The sequence below is a fragment of the Hirundo rustica genome, chromosome Z (genome assembly GCF_015227805.2).
Source record: "Hirundo rustica isolate bHirRus1 chromosome Z, bHirRus1.pri.v3, whole genome shotgun sequence".
In the NCBI taxonomy this organism is placed as follows: Eukaryota; Metazoa; Chordata; class Aves; order Passeriformes; family Hirundinidae; genus Hirundo; species Hirundo rustica.
The window spans coordinates 54,987,778-55,012,898 of NC_053488.1; the positions used below are offsets into that span (position 1 = coordinate 54,987,778).

Sequence of the window (25,121 nt, forward strand, 5' to 3'; positions counted from 1 at the left end):
AGAAGTATCAGTTCATCCTGCTCAGTCCACTGTTCACTGATAACCCTAGCTGTTGCATCCCTGTTTTCAGTTTTTCCAGGAAATGAACTGAGAAAAAATTGTGGGTTTTGGCCTACTTAGAGGGTGGGGTTTTTACTTTTAAAAGCAAAAAACTGTGGGGTTTTTTGTTTATAAAAAGCAGATATTTCTGAATTAGTTCTTGCACATAGGACATTCAAGCACTACACTTCTGTAATTTTCAAATTTTATTTTTTTAATTAGAACTTAGTCTTCAGCAAATGTTTTAGCTGCAATGCCTGCATGTGTTGCAAAGTCACAACAGATGACGGGAATATTCAAATCCTACATATCATTATCCACTTCAAATTCACGTAAGTCTATTAGAAAAGAAATCTATGCTCTCTTGTCATCAGCACTGATGATTTGATAAGGTCTGCTGGTTTCATTTAAAAATGAGACCTCTCTTTAGAAGAAACACAGAATGATCTAGGAAAATAACTCCCTACTTCAAAAAATGTTGCATGAGAGATTAGCACAATTTTCATTCAGACTATTTATGATCTTGGCTAGTTATTTTTATTTCATAAGTGACAGAAGTGACTAAATCAACTAGATGACTGAACACCAGAAAAAACAGAAAAGGATGCAATTTTACTATTATTTTTATTATATAGACTCCTTACACACAGTCTACCATAATTTCCTGCACTTAGAAATGTAATTTATATGATCTGTACCCGAAGCTGACATGTTATCAGCATGTACCTGTAAGTATTGTCTTTTTAGCCATAACCAAATGACATTAAATACTTTCAGTGGGGTCCAACTTCCATAAAATATTGCCTTATCTAACCAGATCAATAACCAATTCCCAGCACAGGGATTACAGGATACAAAAAACAAACAAACAAAAAACCCAAACACAATCCACTTCCATCTTGCATGAAAAAATCACTATAAATAGTATGTGTCCTAAACAAGTAGTACACTTACCAGAATTTTAAGTTGCACAAAAGGGACAGTGCATATTACAGTAGCTGGAATTACTGAACTCAAGAGAACTATGAACTTAAAAACCACATTAAAGAAAAGCTCAAAGATAAGAACTCGAAGTATGATGTACCAATGTTATCTAAGGATTACACTTTTGTAAAAATATTTTCTCCAACATCTCAAATTTTATCCAAGACTGGGACTTTTTCCTGTCTTGTTCTTTTACGAAGCATCCAAAATGAAGAGATAAATAATCTGGTTTTAAGTATAACAACAATTTGAGAAAACGTAGGTCTGATCTCTCATATTGACACAAATCCTTGCACAAAATAAAGAAAAATAACAAAACAGCAAAAAGAAATATAACTCTGCTCTACTAGAAATAACCATTAAAAATTATCTGTTAAATCAAGGTTAGTGTCCCAGTTTGAAATACTCAAGTCTGATACCCAAGACAGCAGCATCTCTAGGCAAGAACAAAAACACAAGCATGTAAGCACTGTACCAAAATTGAAGTAGCTACAGATATTTGGGTTTTTTGGAAACATTTTGGAACCAGCACTAGAAGCTGCATACTAGCATTCACCTGTACTGAACTCAGTAATCCGGAGGTACTTTTTGTTCTGTATCTGAATCTTGATTTAAAAATTAATAAAAAACCCCTTTATGTTAGAAAAAGATAAGCCTCACTTTCACAGGGCTAGGTTTCTTTTTCTCACAAAGTGTAGTCTGGTGCTTTGACAGTGAGGAAAACAAACCAAAAATAATTTAATTGCCTAATGTTTTTAAATTATTTCCTTGCTTTATTAAAAAAAAGCACCATTTTTTATCCTGAATACTTTAAAGACAGCTGCAAAATTTATTCATCAACCACAAAAATTAATCATCTAGCAAAATATGTAACAGTAACAACTGTTATTTAGAGTAGAGCATTAGCTTAACTTGGCAAATATAATAGAAACAATCTTAAATAAGCTCTTCTAATGTTTACTACAGGAAGTCTCCTTTAGGTAGCAGGGTGCACATGACTAATTACACCTGCAACGTTCCAGCGACAAAAACACAACACAAACTGTCCAGTGTCTCTCAAATATAACAAAACAGTGTCAACAAAATGCAAATGTCTTCTATTGTCAAACATTGAGAAGTAAACCTGAATGCAACAGTATTTAGTGAAAATCTAAAAAAAGACTGGGCCTCTAATAAATTAAGCACAAGCCTAGTAAAAAAGATTGCTTGTTATCATGAAAGCTCATGTTACCATTAGATTACAGCAGTCATTGAACAATAATATGCACAAATTTAATGAAATACAAAAGAAAGCAATCCAAATTGTAACAAATTTCTATAATGTGTTCTGCTGCATCGCATCACCTGCTAAGGTCTGTTGTCATACCATCTGCCATATTAAACTGCCATGTAGTTTACAACATGACATGCAACTATATTTCAATTTACTGCAAGACAGGAACTTGGTTCCACTAGAAAAATGTTCCAAAAAACCAAGAAAGTATTTCAATCACAAATACAACGATGACACATCAAGATATAGAATACTGATTAAAAAATTAAAACATCACAGATTCACAGCTCTTCATGCACAGGCACACACATTCACATCCCACAGCACATGAAACCTTGTATCCTTGAACTTTCACTCACCTCAATAGCTCTCTTTATGTATGGTATCTGTGTTCCACTGTCCAGATCTTCATTAATTATGAGTCTCCTAGCCCACTGACCAGCTCTGACAACACCATTACCATGAATTAGGACCAACAGCTTGTGAGGATTTACTAATGCATCTTCACTCATAAAGATAAAGCTCTTTGGTTCAGTCTCAATTGCATCAACCTGCAATTAGAGAGAACACACATTTTAACACATCAGTAAAATTCTTTGAAAGAAAACCTGTAGTTATAAAGTTATCTACCACATTTATATAAAAATATTCATCATTTAACAACCATTTCAATGCATGTGTGCCCAGGACTAAATAAAAATAAAGCAAAATACGCAATGTAACTTCGAAACATATAAACGTACTACATTTTAGAACAGCAATTGAAGGGACATTTAAAATTAAGAAGAGGGGTAAAAGGTGTGCTTAAGCTCTGAAATATCAGTTGTTTACAAAAATTTACAGGAAGAAAGTCCATAAATTAGCAATTGGAGGTGGAGAGAGGGAAAGGAGCAAGCAATTTCTCACTTCTGATATGCAACAATAAATCCTTACATGATATAGAAAAAAAATCCTTGAGCGTTCCAAATCAGCCACCTCAACTTAAATATTCAATAAGCTACACAGGAACCAGTACTGTAAATTTGTCTGTTACAAATTTAATAGGATAGGTCTAATACAATATAGAAATACAATTTGGTTCTAAATAACAGCTTCATTAAGAATCCTCCAGTACCAGGGTCAATGCTTAGCCACTTTGCTGTAGGAAGAGACCACCAATTAAGTTTGATATTCAGCAAATTGCATCCTAATAATACATTTTGTCTTTAAGAGAGTAAAGCAACACTTTTTGTTCAAGACAAAAGAACTGTCCTGATGTAAATACCATGAGGGCAAAACAAATCCTTACGTTTACTCATTCTCTTTCCACCATTTGAATACATAGGAAAGAAAGTACAAAACAGGCACATCTCCCCCTCCTAATGTATTTCACATCTCTCCACACCCACAGCCTAACTGTCCAGCTGCTAGGAACATTCTCTGCAACACAGAAGAAAAATAGATCAAGTTCTGATCTCCATGTTGAGAAAGAAGGAACTGGCTATTTGGATTATGTTAGCTTTTTCTCATGTATGGGTATATATTCTTAACTACCCTTATAATAGAAAAAAATAATTCTGCATGCATCTTCAGATTTTTTTTAAATATAAGTCCCACCAAACTTTTGGTTTTTTTTAAATTAAGTCAGTGAGGCTACTTGAACAAAACAAATTTGTAAATGAAAGACTGGTCATGTCTCTCTTCAATACTTGCCATAGCACTGAAGACCTTATTCTCCAGCTCCAAAATAAAGTAACATCTCATGTGCCTCAGAGTTTGCACAGGAAGCGTACTCACTTTCTCTCTTAGTTTGTGTAAAAATAGAAAGTATGGCAAAAAATGTGTTCTATTGAATAGGCTGAGGCTACAGTCAGATCATGCTGCTGCTTCTGAAATAGCAGTATTGACTCCTTAAAAGGTGAAACAGATTAAGTAAAAAGGCAGCCAACACTGAATCTCTGATAGTACTTGGCAAGGTGTAACTGACTTCTACCCACAAACTGAATATTTACAACACTATAATTAAGAAAAAAAATTGTGAATTTGCATTTCAGGCTAATGTGTAACTTAGCTGTAGGTTTTAGCATTTATAAACTAAAATATTGTGTAGTATATCAGAAATACTAGTAGTACTTAGTAATCATTTGCACTAGAAGATATAGATAGTTCATATTTCTGTAAATAAGTTAATTTTAAACAGCTAAAAATATCTACCAAGATCATAAAAATTTGGGTTTGATTCTTTTCCCAAAATTAAACATATTTAGAGATTTTGTGAAGTTAATTTACCTTCAAATAGTAGTAATTTATGAGATCCAGCTTTCACTAAAGAATGCATGTAAATGTCACTCCTATACCCAATCTTACTTTACTGACAGATCAATGTAGAATACTATTTAATGCTGGACACACTGAGGCCACTTAAAATAATTTCCATTTATTAGCCACCTCTTTTTCTGGACCTACTCAAGGACACTGATTTCTGATCACTCAAATCTAAACTGAATAAAAATAGGAAAATGTTTTTTAGATTAATTTAACAATTTGATTCAACACTGTTACTTACAGGTGAGAGCAATCTTCCAGTACTCTGTAGCTAGGCATGTCAAACTTATCTACATTACAATGATAGTTTAATTGTACTACTCTTTAATTTTCTTTTGCTTGGATTTTTTTTTTTCCAATGCACAATAATTCACTGAAGTTTATGAATGTAAGCAGCTATGGTGAGATCTCTACATATATCATGAGATTCTTCATGTTTTCAGTGAATTTCTTTTTTCCGTATAATTTCTGTCTCAAATGAATTTTCACCTAATACAGTATCAGTCTATAAAGTATTTCAGCAGCATACTAGTTAGCATTTTGCATAGCTGCTATGAATATATAGAGTAAAATCAAATCACACTTGAAATCTAATCTTATTGTTATCCATGCTATTACATGAACAATTAGCCATTACTAACCCAAGATATATGAGACCTACCTAGGCTCCAGAAGTCTTTTATTTTATATATTGAAGGTTTATAAGATAGAATGTTGAAAAGTGAAAAAATCCACTAGTATTTTTCATATTATTTTTCTTACTAAGTATTTTTCTTATTTCTGTGAAGAAACATGAGAAAAATTATGAGCCTTGAGCCTACAAAGTAGGTATAAATTCTAACTGGAGGAAAGAACATGGCAAATATGTAGAATTGAAACTGAAAAGACTCAAAAAAGATTGTGAGAATTGTGAGCAGCTGGTGGAGAGAAAAATCTGCTCATTTGCTCTCCAAGATGAAAAGTCATCTTCTATGAATTTCAACATAAACCTCACTAACTCAGTTTGGTTAGTCTTCACAGTATCGAGAATCCTGATTTAGAATTTTATGATCAAACATATAAAACTGACAACTGCTGATCAACATTACAGGCAGCTAATCAACATTTGACTATTACCACAACTAACTTTACAAACCTAAAATCTGTGGAAATTTTACGAACAATTATTAACTTCACTTAGGTAACAAAACTGGCAAAAGGAACGTAAACTGGAGATAACAGACCATTGGTTCTCAAAGAAAAATAATTCTAGGATGAACTTTTACCTACTGAAGTGAAAGATGAAAGCACTGATAACTGAGAATATTCTGCAAGGTGAGACATTTCAGCGCCATTGCCAATTAAACGTGTCCTGGTTTTAGCCAGGATAGAGTTAATTTTGTCTCAGTAGCTGTGCTTTGGCTTCAGAACAAGAATGGTATTAATAACACAATGATATTTTAGTTTTTTGCTAAGTTGTGTTTATCCAAAGTCAAGGACTTCCCTTTCCTTTTCTCAGGCTCTGCCAGTGAGAAGGTATGCAAAGTAAACTGGGAGGGAGCACAGCTTGGAGTTCAGGACAGGTGCCCTGAACTGGCAAAGGAATATTTCACACCCCAGAACATCATGCCCAGGATATAGACTGGGGGGAGTTACCCAGAAGCGTGCCCAGTCTGGGTTCAGGAATCAGGGTTCTGGCATCTAGCATTGCATATCGCTGGTTTTTTGTCTTATTAGCATTTACCATTATCACTGTATTTTACTTGACTTTAGGTTATAAAACTTTTTTTAATCTCAGCTAGCAAGTTTTACTTTGATTCTCCTCCCCATTCCACTGCAGTTGGGGGACATAAAAGGAGGGTTGAGCAAGCAGCTGCATGGTGCTTAATTTCCAGCTGGGCTTAAAACCACTACAAGATGTTACTAATTATTTAAACTTCCATCTCGGGATTCCCCAGAAGCTGTTAAAGATGCAATTAATTCAGAAGTACACTCTATTTGTCCTTAACAGCTGAAGGAGATCAAAGATCAATCACTGATTATGCCACTAAAACTAGAGAAATACAAATACTTCATCTGGCTAAAAAAAATGCAGTTTTCCTCTTATTCCTACATAGCCTTCAATGGAGCACAAGATGAAACTGTAAAAGTAGTAACTGAATGGCCTCTCTCTCAATATGAGACCCTTCTGTTGGGGGTTAAGTTTTCCTGTGGAATTTTTCCCCCCATAAGTTGCTAGGAGACTAAACACTGATAGTTAAAGGGTGCTTAACCCGTACAAGAGGAGTGGATCACTTAGTTTAGCAGGAGGGAAAGGCTCCCGGGAGCTGAGGGTGGTGGTTCTTTTCAGCTCTCGGTTTTCCGGGGAGGACGGTCAGGTGACAGGTAGCTGCGTGGATTCCACTGTTAATGGAGGGGTTCAGTCCTGAGAATTCTGTCATCTGTTGGAGTGCCCAGGAATTCGGAGTTTTTCGCCTGCCCTGCTGGATTTTGGGTCAGCCCGGGTCCAGCTGCCGTGGCTTCTCCAGCACTACTCACTTTGCCTGCCGCGACACCGCACCGTTTCCAGCCATCAGTGCCAGAGTTTCCACCGTTTCGGCTTGGGGCTCTTGGGATCCCAAGAGATCAGACTGCCCGGGACTTGTGAGACAAAGCCCCACGGGGTTCTTGGTTCTGTTTTATCATTATTATAATTGCTGTTGTCGTTTGTCTGTCCTGTTATATTTACTAGTAAAAGACTGTTATTCTTTTCCCCATAGCTCTGACTGAAAACTTTTTTCTTTTATCTTCCAAATTATAATAACTTAGAGGGAAGGGATTGGAATTCCCCATTCCTAGAGAGGCCTGTCTCTCCCTAGCAGATACCTGTCTTTTCAAACCAAGATACCTTCATTAAAATTTTCATGTCCACTAGTACATATTAGAATGTACAATGTGCAATGCTTTACAGTAACCATAATGCAACATGGATCCTGGCCTCCCCGTGTAGAAAAAAATGTTCAGAATTGTTTAGTCAAAGATGCTGGCATAATACAAGCATGGGCAAGCTCTCCTGATCTGCCAACTGGTCTTACTTTCATAACTGAAAAAAATACAATCAATTTTCGTATCCAAAACTGAAGCTGCCACCCAAGAAAACAAAGACATCAAGTTGGACTTTACATTCAAGGTTGAAACTAAGGAAGATGAGAGAACACTAAACGCCACCATGCTAAACTTTTGAAGCATAGTATTTCCATTTCCTACTAAAATCATGCTGGAAAATGCCCACTCCACCTAACACAGTCCCAAAAAACATTTCAAATATTCAAAAATCACAGCACTACCAACTTCATTATCAGCTGTCAGAAAAAGGAAAGCCAATACACCAACTTTCTAATCACCTCTGACAAGGCTGAAAGAAGTTTTTGTATTCATCTCTAAAATATTCACATAAAAAGGTTGTGTGTACACACACACACACACACATATATGAGCCATCTTGGTCAGACCAAGGTCCAGGGTCCTGTTTCTGTGTTTCTGACAACAGGCAGATTGCTTAGGGGAACAGTAATAAAACAGAGTGGTTATAGAGTAACTCTTGACTGGCTTTGACAGCCAGTAACTATGGAATCTTGCAAGCCACAGTTTATATAACTAGGGAAGCATGTACAATAGTTCAAGGCATCTGTGCCACCTTAATATTGTCAAATGGTTTTTTTGAATGCATTTATACCTCTCTCCTTGATAGTATTCTGTGGCAATGAGTTCCATAATATAATTGGGACATATATGAAATAATACTGTCTCTTTCAGTAGAGATCTCCTGCCTGATAATTTAAACTTGATGCCCCTTAGGTTCTCTATTATGAAAAAAGCAAAAAACCATTCCCTATTCATCTTCTCTTCACCTTTCATGATTTTATAGATTTGTCATATTCCTTCCTCAGTCATCTATTTTCCAAGCTGAAGAATCTTTGTTTAATCTTTCTTTGTCTGAAAAGCATTTCATGCCTGTGATCATCCTCGCAACCCTCCTCTGTATTTCTTTTTAATTCTTCATATCCTTTTTGATATGGTGTCCAGACTTCATGCAGTGTTTAACATGAGGGCCCACATAATGAGTGGAATGACGATGTTTTTCTGTTTTGTTCTCGGTACCTCATAATTCCTAACATCCTGTTTGCTTTGAGGGTTTTTGACTGCCATTGAGCACTCACTGATGTTCTCAGAGAACTACTCACAATCACTCCAAGCTCTTTCCTGAGTTGTAATAGCTCATTTAGAGGCCACTGTTGTGTTTATAGACTGAGTTATCTTCCCTATAATTTCATATTTACCAGAACTGAATCTCCTGTTATTTAATCATCCAGTTATTCAGCATCAAGAAATAATTTCCCAGCTCATCATAATCAGCTTTAGATTTATCTATCCCAAATAATTTTAGGGAAAAAAAAAAAAAAAACAAACCCTCAGAAAAGTTTGTTAGTTTGTATTAATTCAGTCTTTTTTTTTTTTTTTTTTGCTTAGAACTATGTCAGGACTTAATAGCATTTTGCTGATAACATTTTATTTCATCTGTAAAATATGAACACCTTTCTCCCCTTTTAACCAATTAGCTCTTAAGGGAACCTTTTCTCCTGTGTTTTTAAAAAGCACTTAATTTTTTGACAGTTCATTGGACTTCTACTCTTTTACTGACAATATTTTTCTTCTTCATGTGATCTCTGATTCCTGCAGTGAATTTTGGATTTTTTTTTTGAAGAAACTTGTACTAATTTCCCTCTATATATTATTATAATTACTATTATTAGCTGATTTCAGCAGTAAGTTAAATATAAGTTGTTTGTTCTGCAGCTTCATGTTTGACTTTTTATAGAACCCTAGCTTTAAAAAAGTTCTCATCCTGGAATTTGTTTATTGTACAATATATTAATTCATCCTAAGGTCACTTCTATTGATATGAAAAATTTCAGACAGTTGCTCTGAATTATATCCTGTTTAGGAAAAAAAAAAAGTTAAGTGTGAGGGAATTGCACAAGTAGTATTGGAAATAATAATGTTAGTTTTGCTTATTTGACTTCGGAGTTCATTTTAGCTGCAGCTCATCTACTGGCCCTACCAGCTCTCTTTTCTTATTAGCCTTAACAACTCTAACAAGCTCCTCAAATCTGGGGTTTGTGAATTTCCTGTGATTTTATAAGTAACCTGCCAATATTTATACTCTCTTCTATTCTCATCCTAAAAGCTGTTTTATTATTTTTATTAGTCTCCCTTACTAGTTTAAACTAGAAGGTTTTGTGTCTTACTTGGGAGTCTGTCAGTGGTGATTTAAACCTAGCTTTTACACAGCTTTAATTTTTCAAATTCTAGACATATTGTTTCAATTTTTCACTTTTGTATATGCCTTCATAACCTATTTTTGACTGTGGTGAGGGCTAGCTACACGTAACAGCCATTCCTGAAGAACAGTGTTTGTACCTCATGTGAATTTTTCCCCAATGCTCACAATTGCCACCTGCATATTTTGTGCTTTCTTACTTCGCTCCAGAATGCAATTAAATTGTCACACTTCACAGAAGTTCAAAATAATACATTTAAGAATATCTTAAATGTATTACTGAATAAGTGCATCCATGCTCACTACAAAATTTCTAAATACCAGTAAACAGAGTTTAATCAAAAAACGGGAAGTAGCCAGGGCCATTCATCTTCCAAAGCCAAGGAACAAAAACCTTAGAGCCAGGCAGATGAATCACCACAGGTGTGACACAGGTGATGGAGATGCTGTAATAGTTATCCCAAGTTTCTTCATCTTCGTGGTTTGGAGATAATTGATCAGCCTTAGCACTGCACTACTTATATGCATTTTCTTCATATTGTTTTTCAGGAGCCAAAGAAAGTCCTATAACCTTAAAATCTGGGCACTTTGAAGTTTATAAACGACAGCTTCATGGTTTCACAGGTGAAGTGTGATGTGGCCTGAGAAGTCTTTTGATACATTATCTTTCTAGAAGTACTTCTTGGACCAAAACTTCACCAAGAAAGAAAATCAGCCAAAAAATCTGGAGATCACAACTATCACTGCACCAGGCAAATTATCATAATGAACCTAATCCTGTATCTGTCTACACAGAAAAATCTGAAGTGGGGAAATGCTTTCTCAGTCTCGGTTCTCAGGGCATTGGCGCAAGCACCAGGTTGCAAGTACTACCCGTTGACTTCTCTGTGAACCTTGTGGCTCAGCTCCTTCTGCCATGACCACGAGACACTGAAAAAGCCCTTCTAGGAAAACTATAAGTAGTTTGGGCAGGTCACAAAAACATTCCCTAAGCAACACTCCAGGAATGGAAATGGGAATAGTGAAATGTTACAGAACTGTTGAGGCAAAATACCTTTTCCCTCCATAGCCTAAACAGGTTTTCCTTGATTGAATATGAAGGTTTGTCTGAGAAGAGCAGCAATTTAAAAGATTTCAAAGACCATAGGAATCCTTCAAAATGATGGAAAATCTACACAGTGCTGTCACACTCCAGTCGCCCCCACACTCTCCAGTATAAAATATAAAAATACCTGATCGTCATCATATCACATCACATGAATTTATAAACACTCTGATATGTGGAGGAGTACTTAATCTCTTCCAAGGCTTGATAAAATATTTTCACTAAGCAACATAAGCACTTTATATTACATACATAATTCAAATTACTGAAAAAGCATTTTTTAAAAAATGACTTGGAGTAGTTTGCTGATAGTCAATTTGAGTGTAGCCCACTGCCTGCAAAGACATTTCTGTTCTCTACATCCAGCTGTAGACATATTAAAATATCCACAAATAATTTTCAGAAAGCTTATGGCTCTCCTATTAAAAGCACCACATTTTTGAAATTCTGGTATCTGGTAAGGTAAGGAAGGTTCAGTCGAGAAATCAAGCACATGTGAAGTGAGGTGGAACCACACCTCTAAATGCATACACTTGCAAAATGTGAAGGCAGTGTCCTGAGACAATGCCCTGCATAGAGCCCTGGCACACCCTGTCTTTATCTGAATATGGGATCACAGGCTATGCTGGGTACAGATTTAAAAATACAATGCCTTTGGAAAAATAAATAATACTTACTGGAAGAGTTACTTTCTTCAAGTGGCACTCGTTCTGCAGCAGTTCATAAATATATTTAGTAATGATCTGGAAGAAAAGAAAAAAATATAAATGCCACCAGATACTAAAACACTTACAAATAATGACATATGCATGAAGACAACTTAAAGGCTAACTGGTTAAACTTCTAAGCACTTGTATATGTTTTGCCACTTTTCTGAATCCTTTACGATATAACTAATTATAGAACTTGGGGCTGTACGCTAAAAATTCTCTCTGTTCCACAGAAAAGACTTCTTGCCAATACAATGGAACAGTAACTGTACCTGTGAATCCCATCATGCACTGCTGTGTGAATAATTAGGTGAATAAAAACCTCAAAACTAAGTTTATAACCAATTAATATATACTCCAGGGGGTAGAAGAAAGGCTCTCTTTGTAAAGAAATACTTTTAAAGCATTTTGCCTACTAGCAGATTTCTGGAATTCTCTCCCTTCCAGGTTCACCTCATGATTTACACGGAGAGCAGATCTGCAGCCACCCTCAGCTAAGTTACCTTGCATGTTTACTCACTGAACAGGGGAGGTATCGGTTAAAGACTGCTAAATAGATGAAAACCCCAAACAGATTGACCATTATGAGGGAGTTTATGTCTCTTTTCTCCAAGCAGGAATAAAATTGAAATTTCAATCCTGAAACCAAAGGTATCATTTCAGAAAGCAACAAAATGAAGAAAGAAAAAAACCAAAACCCAAACAAAACACCAAAAAAGCCCCATAAATAAATAACCCCTAAACAAAGAAAAACAACATAAAAAACCCAAACAAAAACACAAAACCAAAAGAAACCAAAACTCACCCAAACAAACAAACAAACAAATTACAAAACCCACAAAAATCAACCTTGTTGTAAAAAAAGACTTTCTTTCGCTTTCAAACGCAAGATAGTTGTTCACATTTTAAAGTCTTGCATACTATCTAGGGACTTTTTTTCTGCCCTTACATATTCTAAGAAAAACAGAGATTCAGATATAAGAACTTTCTAACTATAATTAATTTGGGAATTAAACTGAGGGACAAACAGGCACTTCATCCATTTGAGACTGTAAAAATCGTTTGGAAGTTACTGCCTGGATTTCAGTGGCTACAAGAGTGTGAAAAAAGCAAAAGGCAAATTAAAAGATAAAATAAAGGACTCAAAAAATTTTAAGGGAACAGTATTTAAATTCCAGACAGAACAAGATCTAAGATCTTGTTAGTCCAAGAATTTCTGGATATAAACCCCTTTAGACCAACACCTCAAGGCCACAATTGCATCCCTCTGAATGCACAGTATATTAATCCCTAATAGAAACACAGCCGTAACAAACATCTCAAGTGATGGCATCTTAACTACACACTTTGATCCAAGCAAGTAGGAGCCACAGTGTCATAAACTTCAAATCTAATTTTTCAAATGCACAACTACAAAAAGAAGTTTCAATGAAGTCTAAAAAGTTTTTATTATGTAAATGTGAGGAAACACAATATGCAAATGTTTGGAACAAACCGGATGTACCGAAGAAAGCTTTCTTCGTATCCTTAAAAATGTTGGTATATGCTACTCCTTTCCTTTCACTAAAACCTCAGATCTTCATTAGGATTGTAAGAATTCTTTCCAACCCTGCCCAAATACATTTATGGATTGAATTATGTTCAAAAAACTTTATGGTTTACAGAAAATCAGTCTTTCTGAACATTATTATCTACACAGAAATAGCATTTGGAGAAGGAATTCCTCTGCAAGCGATGAGTTGATTTAAGACATGTTTATCCCCAATGCAGTATGCTAGGAACATGCATACAGTGTAATTTTACCTTCAGGGGCAAAGTTTTTATGGTTCACTGAAATCAACCTCAGTGTAACACCAACAAGGAAAGCAGTTAAGTTCCTGCAGTCTCAAATGCTAATGTGATACAGATATTAAAGTAAGTGTAATGATAATATGGCCTACAACATAGAAATTTTGTTTTTACCTCTCAATTCAAACATCTACTCACTGTTAAAATCACTAAAAGAACACTTGGGAGAGAAAAATCTTCTATGCAGAAAAAATATTTTAGAACCACTTGTGAAAGTCTACCCTTTTTGCAGCTGTTTGTATCTATTACTTCTATTCTTTCTCATTTATTTAGACTGTCTTCAGAGCTGAAATTAACCTTTGCTCATTTTTTCCATAGCCCATGTCAACGGGGTTCTCATTCTAGCTGACTCTTTACACACTATTCTAATATAATAAAGAGCAATAGAGACTTAAAAATGGCAGTGTTGAATCAGTAGAACACTCTGGTGTGGCAAAGACTTAACATAATGAATGCTTTCAATAAAAGCAAACAAAGACACAGTAAGTGGAGGCTCACATGCAAAATCTGAGATTATCCTTAGCTCAGCCACTGGATGGCCTGCATTGCCCAGAACGATTTCTGGAAAAATGCCATTAAAAAAATCCCTCAAACCAAAACAAACCCTAAAACTGCCCCAGTATGTATATATATATGTGTGTGTGTGTGTGTGTGTATGTGTGTGTTTGTATGTATATATGTATGTAGTCACAGAAAGGGTTGAGGGGGTTTTTTTGCAGTATATCAACGTTTATGGACATCCTAGCAACAACTGGTACGCTATCAGTTTTAAATGATGGAAACTGATGCACAAGATTTCTTGATGTGCCATCCAAATCCAAAATTTTCCAGACTTGAAAACATCACTAATGGCCAGACTTCCTGCACTTACAGTAGATGTGTCTGGAAAATCTAGCAAAATTCTGTCCTATCTACGAATATGGCTGCAAGTACTGAAAATGCTATACATGCAACAATATCTTTGGATTTTTATATTTTTAATGACTTCTGATTTTATGGCTCGTGAGTAATTAAAAAAAATTAAAGTATCTTTCCTATAGGAAACAAAAAGAAAAGGAAACTGTGTGATTTTGTTTATATAGAACCAGTTAGACTTGCTACTTCAAATCTATACAATTTATACAGCCACAACTTCTCTAAGTAGCAATATTATCCTGTGCATGCTGGTGCTCTATATTTATATTGTAGAAAGCTATTGTAGAAACTATTGCAGAATGTTGACAAGTCTTGTGACTTCTTGCATGAGAAGGTGGTTCTGGTTACACTCTACAAACTAGCCTGGACTAATTATCAGTCAGTTACACAGATGCTCATCACTGCAGGTACATAGTGACAGAGGCTGATCAATTCAGTCCTGCATCAATAAATTATCTGAACTATCAAGCAACAAGTTGTTCAGGTCCAGACGTTCTCAATGCAAACTGTAACACTAGAGAGCCCTACTCATGCTAGTCATGCTACCCTGGGATAGTTACACTTTTTCTAAGGCTCTTGAAACTCGTTAAGGTGTGCCAGAGCTTAAGCAGTATATTGCATGGTAATCCGAGGTAACAAGGTGGCTGGAGAGCAGGCATCACTGTATCCAAGATTGCAAAGTAAAGAGAACCAATAGTAAGACCTACCCACAGAGTATGAAATTCCCTGAAAAATGGAGAAGAAACTGTATTTCTTGTATGAGATACTGAAAACTTCCACCTCATATTAGTGTATTTCTATACTTCATTCACATCCAAGTGCCGTCTATCAGGAAAACACATCCCAAATAAGACAAATACCTGAAGTCAGAACTATCAAGGCGTTCTTACCAGTTGTTGAGAGAACTGGAGGAAGGAAAAAACCCAAAACACAAATACCAAAAATTTCCATGCTTCTCATGACCTATTCTGATAGTAAGGGAGAAATCCTAACGATTTGTCCAAAAAAAGGTAGCACTCAATCTGACTGCTGGGGGAAACTTTCTTCCCAGAACAAAGCAGTCCTCTCTGGAAGGAAACTACATTGCTAATATTTTAAATTGCTCTTGTTGGGCAGAGGGGCCTGTGTTCTGCTTTCCCTAAGCCTGAGAAACTTCTGCCCTAAATGAAAATCACAGCTATTCTAATTTTGTAGCACTAAAAAAACTCCCATAATGAAGGCAAGCTGATGAGAGCACGGGCCACAGCTGAGTAGAACACATCCTGAGCAGTAAAACCAAGTAGATTATCCTGGACATATTCATAGAATCACACAGAATCACAGAATGACTAGGTTGGAAGAGACCTCCAAGATCATTGAGTCCAACCCATGCACTAACACCTCAACCACAGCACCAAGTGCCACATGCATTGTTTTTTTAAACACATCCAGGGATGGTGACTCCACCTCCACAGGCAGATCATTCCAGTATTTTATTATTCTTCCAGTGAAAAACTTTTTCCTAATATCCAACCTATATTTCCCATGGCACAGGTTAAGACTGTGTCCTCTCGTTCTGTCAGTTGCTGCCTGGAGAAAGAGACCAAACCCCACCTGAGTACAGCCACCTTTCAGGAAGTATTAAAAGCACAAGTACCTAATTTCTGCTATCATTTCTTTGTTATAGTTTTCCTTCATCTATGGTGGACAAGACTGAGAGCCTTAATAGATATGGTTCAGGAGTGGATAAATGGAACCAAACTTCAGTGCTCACAACTGCCTTTCTGAGGAGCTTGAAATAAGTCAGTCTTGATTTATGTTGGATACAACAGAGAATCCCTCCAGAGGTACCTTTTCGAAGTGCTAGTGGTCTCAAATACGTAATCTGCAAAGTTCAATAGCCTTATGGATAATTGGGGGATAGACCTACATCATGACCAGTGATGCTTCACATGGATCTGGAAAACAGGCTATTTTAATCACAAAGAAATTAAATTCAATGGACAGACAGCAAAAAGAACAGAGAGAAGCACATTATCTTATGACAGATCTGATATTTGCATTGCAAAATATTTGCATTGCAAAATATTCTGCACAATGATAGCAAGACTATAATGCTGCATATGCTCTGCAGAGCAAAACTGAAACTCCAGGTGGAAACCTAGTTGTACACTCAAGTGTAGTACACATTAATCGGTAAGGTCCTGGCCTCCTGCAACACATGTTCTTTTAAGACTACGGTTCACAGAGAGGACTTTCTTACAGATTGTTTTCAATTACCAAAAAGCATTGAAAAACTTTGTTATAAATCTAATTTGTGAAATCTTTGCAATACAGCATTCTGAAACTACATGATCAAAAGATCAATACCCATACAGAACTATGTGAAAATAGAAATTATAGACTAAGAACCAGTGACACATGTTTAAAGTGACAAAGATCATGAAGGTACTGAAGTCTAAACACGATTATAAGTGGAGACAAATACCAAGGAGATACTTCAATGCCCTAAGTATTGGAAGTCTTTAAACAGAGTCTGGAAAAGAGCACTGAAAAAAGAATTCCCACTAAGCAAGGAGGAAATTCCAAAATAACTCAGTTTAAAATAATAACCTCTCCATTTTAAGTCTGTAATACACTGAAAAAAACCTTGTACTACATTCTAAAAACATCAAAAAACCAACATGGCATACATGAGGAAGTGCAGAACTGACTTTCTAGTCAACTTTTTCATAACAGAGATTGCTAGGTATACAGGCAACAGATCACAACTCAGTGCCTTGATTAATAACACTTAACTCCTAATTCAGAGGAGCTGCTTCAGTAAATCACCAAAATCACCACACCAAAATGCATCCTGGGACAAGTACACTGAGCCTTGCTTGTCAAATTACCCTCCCATGCTGTGCTTTACAACCCAAGTCCTCTAAATTCTTTTTTTTCTCTTCCCCACAAATGTGCTCCCACCTTCAAAATCAACCATAGCTGCCCACATATACAAACAGAACAACAAGCCTACTGCAGAGGGAAAATAAGAAAAAAGACAAAGTAAATTACTCAAACTTGCAAAATGTTCCCTTGAGTGAATTCTAAGCTAAAAACATACTAACAAAACAGCATAAGCCTGTGTGATTTGTGGCCTTTCACATCTAACCCGGCATCCATCAAGTGTCACTGGAAATCATTACTATGCAACCAACAGCCACGGATTCACTACAGATGTGAGGAACCCTCAGACTAGTGCAAACCACAAAATCACTTTGAAGACAATCAACTGTCCCCCTCTTTCCCCATATGTGCATCCCTCATGACCAAAATACCAACAACCCTCTGAAATGGCTGGTGTATAGTTAACACACGATAAAGAATAAAGCACATATGACACAACAAAGGATAAGGTGCATGAGACTGGCTGACATTACAACCACTCCCATGACAGAGGACAGATTATAAGACCTAGGAGAAATTATAAGGAAGCACAAACTGTTAACCCAAGTTGTCCACTGCATTGCCTACTCCTACACATTTGTGGCAGATTTTAGGGGAAAAAGGAAATGGACTAAACTATAGATTAAATATATCTTTCTGTTGGACTAGATCCAGCTGGATGGATCTGAGATTTCCCCCATTTACAAATATTCAAAACATAAACAGAAAGCCATCTAAACAGAAAGCTATTACTGCTCTTGCTGCCACTTTTCACTGCTCCAAGGATTAAATATGAACAGAGACAGAACTACTCTCTCAAAGTTAAGAATGGCTACTTCCCATCATGAGTGAGATGTGCTGGCAACAACACACATACTCAGTGGATAGGGGTTTCTGCCTCCAAAGATGCCAGCTTGTGAAAAAACACTCATTAAACATTCTGTCAGATCACTTTTCAATAATTTTTAAAGAGAGTTCTAGAAGTAAATGAGAGTGAAGAGAGTAAGAGAATCTAGTGGCAATAAATTTCATTGCACGTTTTTATGAGTGGCCAAATTTTTCAGAATAATAGAGCCAGTATATTAAAATTAAGTAGACTTTAGCTAATAAAACCTAGCTGCAATGGCATTTTTCTTTTTGATTGACTTCTTGGATTTTCCTAAGTCATATCATACAAAGGGTTAGTACATTGTTAGTGTCAATAGTAGTTTATCATTCCTCCAATAACATTCTGAGTTAACTATATTTTAACCTCAGTTTAATCTCCTACAAGAACAAACATTACAGGAAAAAAAAAAGGGGGGGGGAGGGATAGAATTCAAATTATTAGTGATATTTTTGGTTTAGAAATCACTGAAGTCTGACCATTTCTACCATCTACAGGATGTAGTGGTGTAAGAGTTGTTTTATGAAGTTATTAAGTTATTTTTGTAAGATTTTTGAGTTATTTTTGTGATGGTTTAGTCCACTGTACCCCCCTGCGTTCTGTAATAGTTTTCCCCTTATGAGTTAGGTATTTAAGCAGACGTTTTCTGTCAGTCATTCCTTCCCTGCACCTGTCCCTGTCCGTTCCCCCCTCTCCTCGTGGTCGCCCTATCACTTCGAGACCCTTCCCTGGATTCTGGAAAGATCCAGGAGAGGTGTTGAGTGATAGGCTGGTGCCCGGGGAATCCCCTCCTACCCTTCTGTGATTTGTCAATGGTTCAGAAGTTGACACCCCTGTTACCACCCCCGTGTTCCCTGGTTGGCTGACCCGTTGTCAGCCCTACCCCGTTTATAAGTGGCTGTTTGGCTTTGATCTCTGCTCTCTCCGGGCAGCAGTGGGCTGTGGCGGAGCTCCTTGCCAGACTCCCCTTAATAAACTACCTTCTACCCTGCCTAAAGAGAGACGACTCTTTTTCCATCGCTGCCATCGCAATTCCATCAGGTCCACTCGCTGGTGTGGGGAACCAAGAACCCACTGGGAGGAGGTTACTCGCCCTGCCTGTAACCCCGACCGATCCTCGTAGTGGCCGTGCAGAACTGAGCTAGCCTGCACGCCTGCCAGGCGTGAGAGGGGACACTGCTATAACAGTACGTCACTCAGCTGCAACTTCCTACACTCGAAGTGAAGAAAAGCACAAGGATTTGCTTTCATCTCTTTAGAGATGCAAAACTAATGTGACCTTATATTCATTTGTCAACTCTCATCCTGTGACTGCACTTAAACTGCATTCAAAATGTGTAACAGCTTGAACATTACCAGTTCTCCTGAGAAATGCACATACGGACATACAAAAATCAGGTTATTACTTATTCTTGGGGGTTTTTTTGTTAAGTTGTGTCATTGACTGAACTTCATAACAGTACCAAGGGACTCACCATCAGCTCCTCAGACCTCTTAAATGATTTTAACTATTAATTTAGACCTGACATAACAAGTTACAATCTCTTGAATCTAAGTTTCTCAAAAATGGACTTTCCATGGGCATAAAAGGTTATTATTTTCAAATAATTTATATTCAACACAGATTAGACTCCTCAATGCTATTAGCATTTTCTAATAACTTCAAGGCAGAGTACACAGGTTGGAGGTTTTGTGACTTATCTTAAAAACAAACAAGTATAAAACACTAGAACCAATGTCATGACAAGTAATGGATTTTGTTATTTTATAAAATTTGTCTCCTCACTGGTAATAGGCACTTCAATGCAAGAGGAGAAAATAAGCACAAGAGGGGAAGCAATTCCTATAACACACAGTAGTCTACCCACAATATTTTCACAGTGTAAGAGCAAAAATGTTCAGTGAAACAAATGCAAAATTAACTTCAACTGACTGCACTACAGCAAATCTCAAGTGGTGGGACTGACCTGAGGCTTGTTACTGTGGCTGCCATAGTCTTGGTTGAATGAGCTTTATTTTGACCCTGAGGTGACAAACCAGCCAATACATGCTAAAGAGAGATGCAACTTTTTGACATAGTGCTCTTGGATAGACTTACCTAAGAACTAGGACCGAAAAAACAAACCAAACCAAACAAACAAACCCCACAACCCCCTCCCCCCAACAAACATCCCACAAACAAACAAACAAACAAAACCCAAACAACAAAAAAAAACCCTTCACCATCAGCATTCTAGAACAAAAGATCCTAAAAACTGAATGGATTTTTTAAACCCTCAGTTCATTGCCTGCTAAAAAAGATTTAAAAATCCGAGAGAGAAAAACAAAATCAATGGCATTTTAAAAATCCACAAAGACCTCACTTGGATTATAGTGTGGGAGAACAATTCATTAAGATGGAACTGACATTATCTCTGCAGTTTCTTGTGTTTTCTACTGAAAGCAATTCAATTCAACCCTCATACACCGTTGTGATATTCTGTATTTCGAGCTGACTGATCACAACTAGGATCTCAAGGTCTTTTGAGAGAATTAAATGACAGATAACAGGAATTTGTCATGAATGCAGCACATACTGTTGATGTGATTTGACCCAATGTTTCATTACATGGTCTTTGCTGACACCTGTTGGCTTATTTTTTGTTTTCCTTTTTTTTTTTTTTCTTTTTAAAGAGAAGCATCTCTAATTTTAGAAATCCCTTGAAAATTATTTGGCTTAATTACTAAGTCCATCTTATGGAATTTCTCAGATTTTTTTAAAATATACATACATATGTATATACATGTATCAATACTTAAGCAGATGATTCAATCAAGCACCTTGCACTACAAGCAATTAGACATCAGCAAAAAGCAAGACCCTTGTTTCCAAGCTGAGACAAGAAAAACAATTAAAAGTTTGCAAAAGAAAGCTAGAAGCTAAAAAAACTTCAAAAGTTTAACAGCGGAAGAAATTTAAATTAACATTATGAATACAATTTAATATTACAATTCCAATCTATACAGCTATGACTATCTTATCTCTAAATTTCATAGTAGAGATTAGTTATGGAAAGGGATATGGAAGAAAGAGCAATTTTGATTATTATAACTGTTCAGGGAAAAAAAAAATTATGTAGGTGGTGAGGCAGTGTTATAGTTTTGAAAGGTTAAAAACCCATGCCAAAACCAACTGACATATCATATTAACATAATTAAAGCACACCAGCTTTTGTAGTCACAGACAAAAAAGCCAGTGATGTGTCATGCATCATCTAATTCTGCCATTCATTGCTCAGCAGAAATGACCAGACAAATATTCACAGATGGACTGAAAGATTAATTTTATGTAAATCAATACAGAACTCTAAATAACACCTTATTTTCATAGCAAGATATCTTCACCATTTTTCCTCTGTGCTCCAGAACTCTAGTGGGTCAAAATAAACAGGATTTACTTAATTTTAGCTCAAAAGGACCCCTTTTTTCCAGGCTAAACACCCCCAGCTCCTTCAGAAGCTCCTCACAGGGCTTCTACCGATGCTAAACCCTTTAGGCATCCACATCCTCCTATAGACTTGTGAACATCTAAGTGGCACAGCCGGTCACTACCTACCTCCTCCAGAATTACAGGGCATCTACTCTGCTTCCTGTCCCTGTCTACCCAGGAAGCCGATTGTTCTGAGGATAATCAGTTTTACTGTTGAAGACTGAAACTAAAGTACACCAGCCCTTTCCCCATCTTTGGTGACTATTTCACCCCCTAGCATTCAATGAAGAACACAGGTTTTCTCCATGGTCCTTTTTCTTATTTATAAAAACACTTGTTATTATCTTTTACAGAAGTGTCCAGATTAACTTCTAACGGAGCTTCTGCCTCTTTAATTTTCTTTCTGGCAGACTCGCTCACCCGCTGTGACAAGAAGCTTTCCTCCATCACTCCAAGAACATCCTAGACCGCCTCTTTTCCACTGTGTTGAGTTCCCAGCAGATATCTGACAGGTTAAATCTCCTGGAAGAAAAAGAGCTGGCAACCTTGAAACATCCTCCAGCTGCTTATACAGTAATCTCATCCTGGTTGGGTGTTCGGTCAGAGACTCCCACCAGGATGTCAGCCTTGCTGGCCTTTCCCTGATTCTTACCCGTGGCACTTGATCTTATAAATCTCAAGTTCCATGATGTCCAGAGCCTCTCTAACATACAGAGCCAGCCCTCCACCTCTTCTCCCTCTCCCGTCTCTTGTGAAGAGCTCGTGGCCATCCATTGCAGTGCTCCAGTCCTGCGAGTAATCCAACCATGTTTCTGTGATGGTGACTACGTCATCACTTGCCTGCACTTTCCACGGCTTCCGGCTCCTCGTTCATTACCCACACTGGGTGCATCAGTGTATGTGCACTTCAGCCGGGCTGATTTCACCCCTGACTCTCTCTTACCACCCTTGGGCTCATCTCTGGAGCGCCTGGTTTCATTCCCTTCAAACCTAGTTAAAGCCCTCTCAATCAGCCCTGCCAACTCACGGGCTAGAATCCTTTTGCCCTTGTTAGACAGATGGAGCCCATCTGACTCAAGCAGGCCGGGAGCTGTAAAACTGCCCATGGTAGAAAACCCAAAATTCCTCTGATGGCACCAGCCCATAAGCCATCCATTGATAATAGGGGGTTTCCTACTCCTTTTATCATTCATCCCTGCTCCTGAAGGAACTGAGCAGAACCACACCTGTGCTCCTGCCCCACCAATCAGTCAATCAATCCAGAGCCCTGATGTCCTTTTAAATGACCCTGGTACCCTTCTTGTCAACCTCATCACTGCCAACCTGGACAAGCAGCAGTGGGTTAATCAGAGGGCTGAATTAGTTCAGGGCGTCTCCTGCTGATATCCCATACGTGGGCCCCAGGAAGGCCGCAGACTTCCCTGTGGGGTGGGTAGGGTTGACATACAGGGCGCTCAGCTCCTCTCAGAAGGGAGCGACCTACTACAACTACCCTTCTTTTGTTCTTTATTTCCTGAGGTTGTGATCCGTCTGACAGATGAAGCACACCTGGGAGACTCTCCAGACTGATTTTTTTTTTTTTTGTTTACCATCATCTGCCTGATCCTCTGGACTCAGGGCCTCATACCTATTCTGTAAGGGCACCTGGGAAGGTGATGGGGTCAGCATGGAATTTTGCTACCCCTCTGAGTCGGCACCCATTTCAATTCCCCCCATCTGCTAGGTCTCCTTCTGCCTGATGGTAAGAGGGACAGGGCTCCTCTGACTCCTGCTGAGCTTCTCTCAGGGTTGCGAGGCTGTAACTCCACCCGTCCATTTCTCTCTTGCGCCCCCTAATACTCCTTAGCCTTTCCAATTCTTGCTTAAGCCCTGCCCCCAGACAGAGCAGATCATTCACCGGCTCCCACCACACACGGGTGCCTTTTGCACTGTCCTTTGGTACTGCCCCCAGGCTCGGGCACTCCCTGCAGCCAGGGGTCTGGACAGCTGTGTCCTTCTTGGGGGTTCTGTTTGGCTTAGCACACTTGCTGGCAGCAGCAGCAGCAACTTTTGATCATTGGTAAACCACTTCTTGGAGAGAAAAAAAAAAAAAAAAAAAAGGCATGCCCAACCTGCCAAAAGACACAACCCACCACCCAAATCGAGGCTGCACCCTTTGGGCAACACCTGCCTGTGGGAACTACCCGCAAACTGCTATGCCACGCCCCCACTGACATGCCATGCCCCTTTGTCCCCGCCTCTTCACAGCATTCCCTAGAGCCTCTTCTAAATTGCCTGCAAACAGCCTTGAGATGACCCCTTGCTGGACTGAATGCTCCTTTTAATAATCAGCCAAACAATCGTGGGTTTGCTGGGTAGAGAAGTGAGTGTTATGGCTTCTTCTGCTATTTCTGCTGCTGGCTAATGTGCCTTATTTTCCCAACATAGTATTCCTAAAATTATGACTTGTAATGCAGGATCAAGAGCATCTGTACTCCTGAATACTGCAAATAATCCCAAAATTATGTTCCTATGATCTAAGTTAGGACTTTTTCTGTTACTGAATGTAGCCTGTCTAACAAAATATTAAATGGCACTAAAAATATGCATCAATCTTCACTTTCCATTCCTAGTCACCTCATGATTTACTTAATTTGTTTTCATTTTGCCAATATTATCTCTAGGGCTCCAGGCTATTTTTATGTCAAAAATTACTAATAGTTCAGTTAATATTGCAGCCAAATAAATTCTACTTTCTAGTCTGACAATATCCTCAACTGGTTTCTTTTGAAGGTGGAAAAGTAAGCCCAAAAAGCTGAAACTAGAAGAATATACTGAACATTTCACCAAAGAGTGTAACTTTCTAGAGGACAGCTGAAGGAAAGAAAAAAAAAAATTAATTCTTAGGCCAACTAAGAATTGTCAGACTGTGAACTGGTATCAGATTTGTCTCTAAGATGAGTATCATCTTCTAGATTTCCTTTGAAATGACCCAGTCATGCAGTATGTGTATAAAGGAAGATTTTTTCAGAAAGAAAATATTAATTACAAACTTCACCGATTTGCAGTTTTAGCTTACTGATGGAGAACTGATAAAGCCTAAAGCCATGTACTTGCAACTCAGTATACCTTGATACCTTCCAGGAGCTGAATTCAACTTATCTGCCATGAAAATTATTTGAATTTTGTTTCCCTACAATCATATACAACTGGAAGTATTTTTTGCATATTAGACAATGAGACCAAGAGCACTGAACTATGCTGATATCTGCAAGAATTCATCACACCTTTCACTTCATGTTTAATTTTTATGTAGTGCTAGCAAAGTAGCATCCAATGGTCCCTGACATTCCCAAAATACTTCAAAAAGAAGAGATGCTACACTGTAAATTTAAGAGTAGAT

At 37.6% G+C, this 25,121-nt stretch overlaps 1 protein-coding gene across 2 annotated transcripts in view; it reads right to left on the reverse strand.

The window, feature by feature from the left end:
• Nucleotides 1-25,121, reverse strand: part of FAM172A (family with sequence similarity 172 member A) — a 278,356-nt gene that overhangs the window by 210,751 nt on the left and 42,484 nt on the right. For both annotated transcript variants that reach the window (XM_040090728.1, XM_040090727.1), the window contains exons 5-6: nt 11,682-11,747; nt 2,656-2,847 (exon numbers count right to left, since the gene is read on the reverse strand). In XM_040090728.1, the coding sequence (XP_039946662.1) occupies nt 2,656-2,847; nt 11,682-11,747 (258 nt within the window). The remainder of the gene's footprint in view (nt 1-2,655; nt 2,848-11,681; nt 11,748-25,121) is intronic.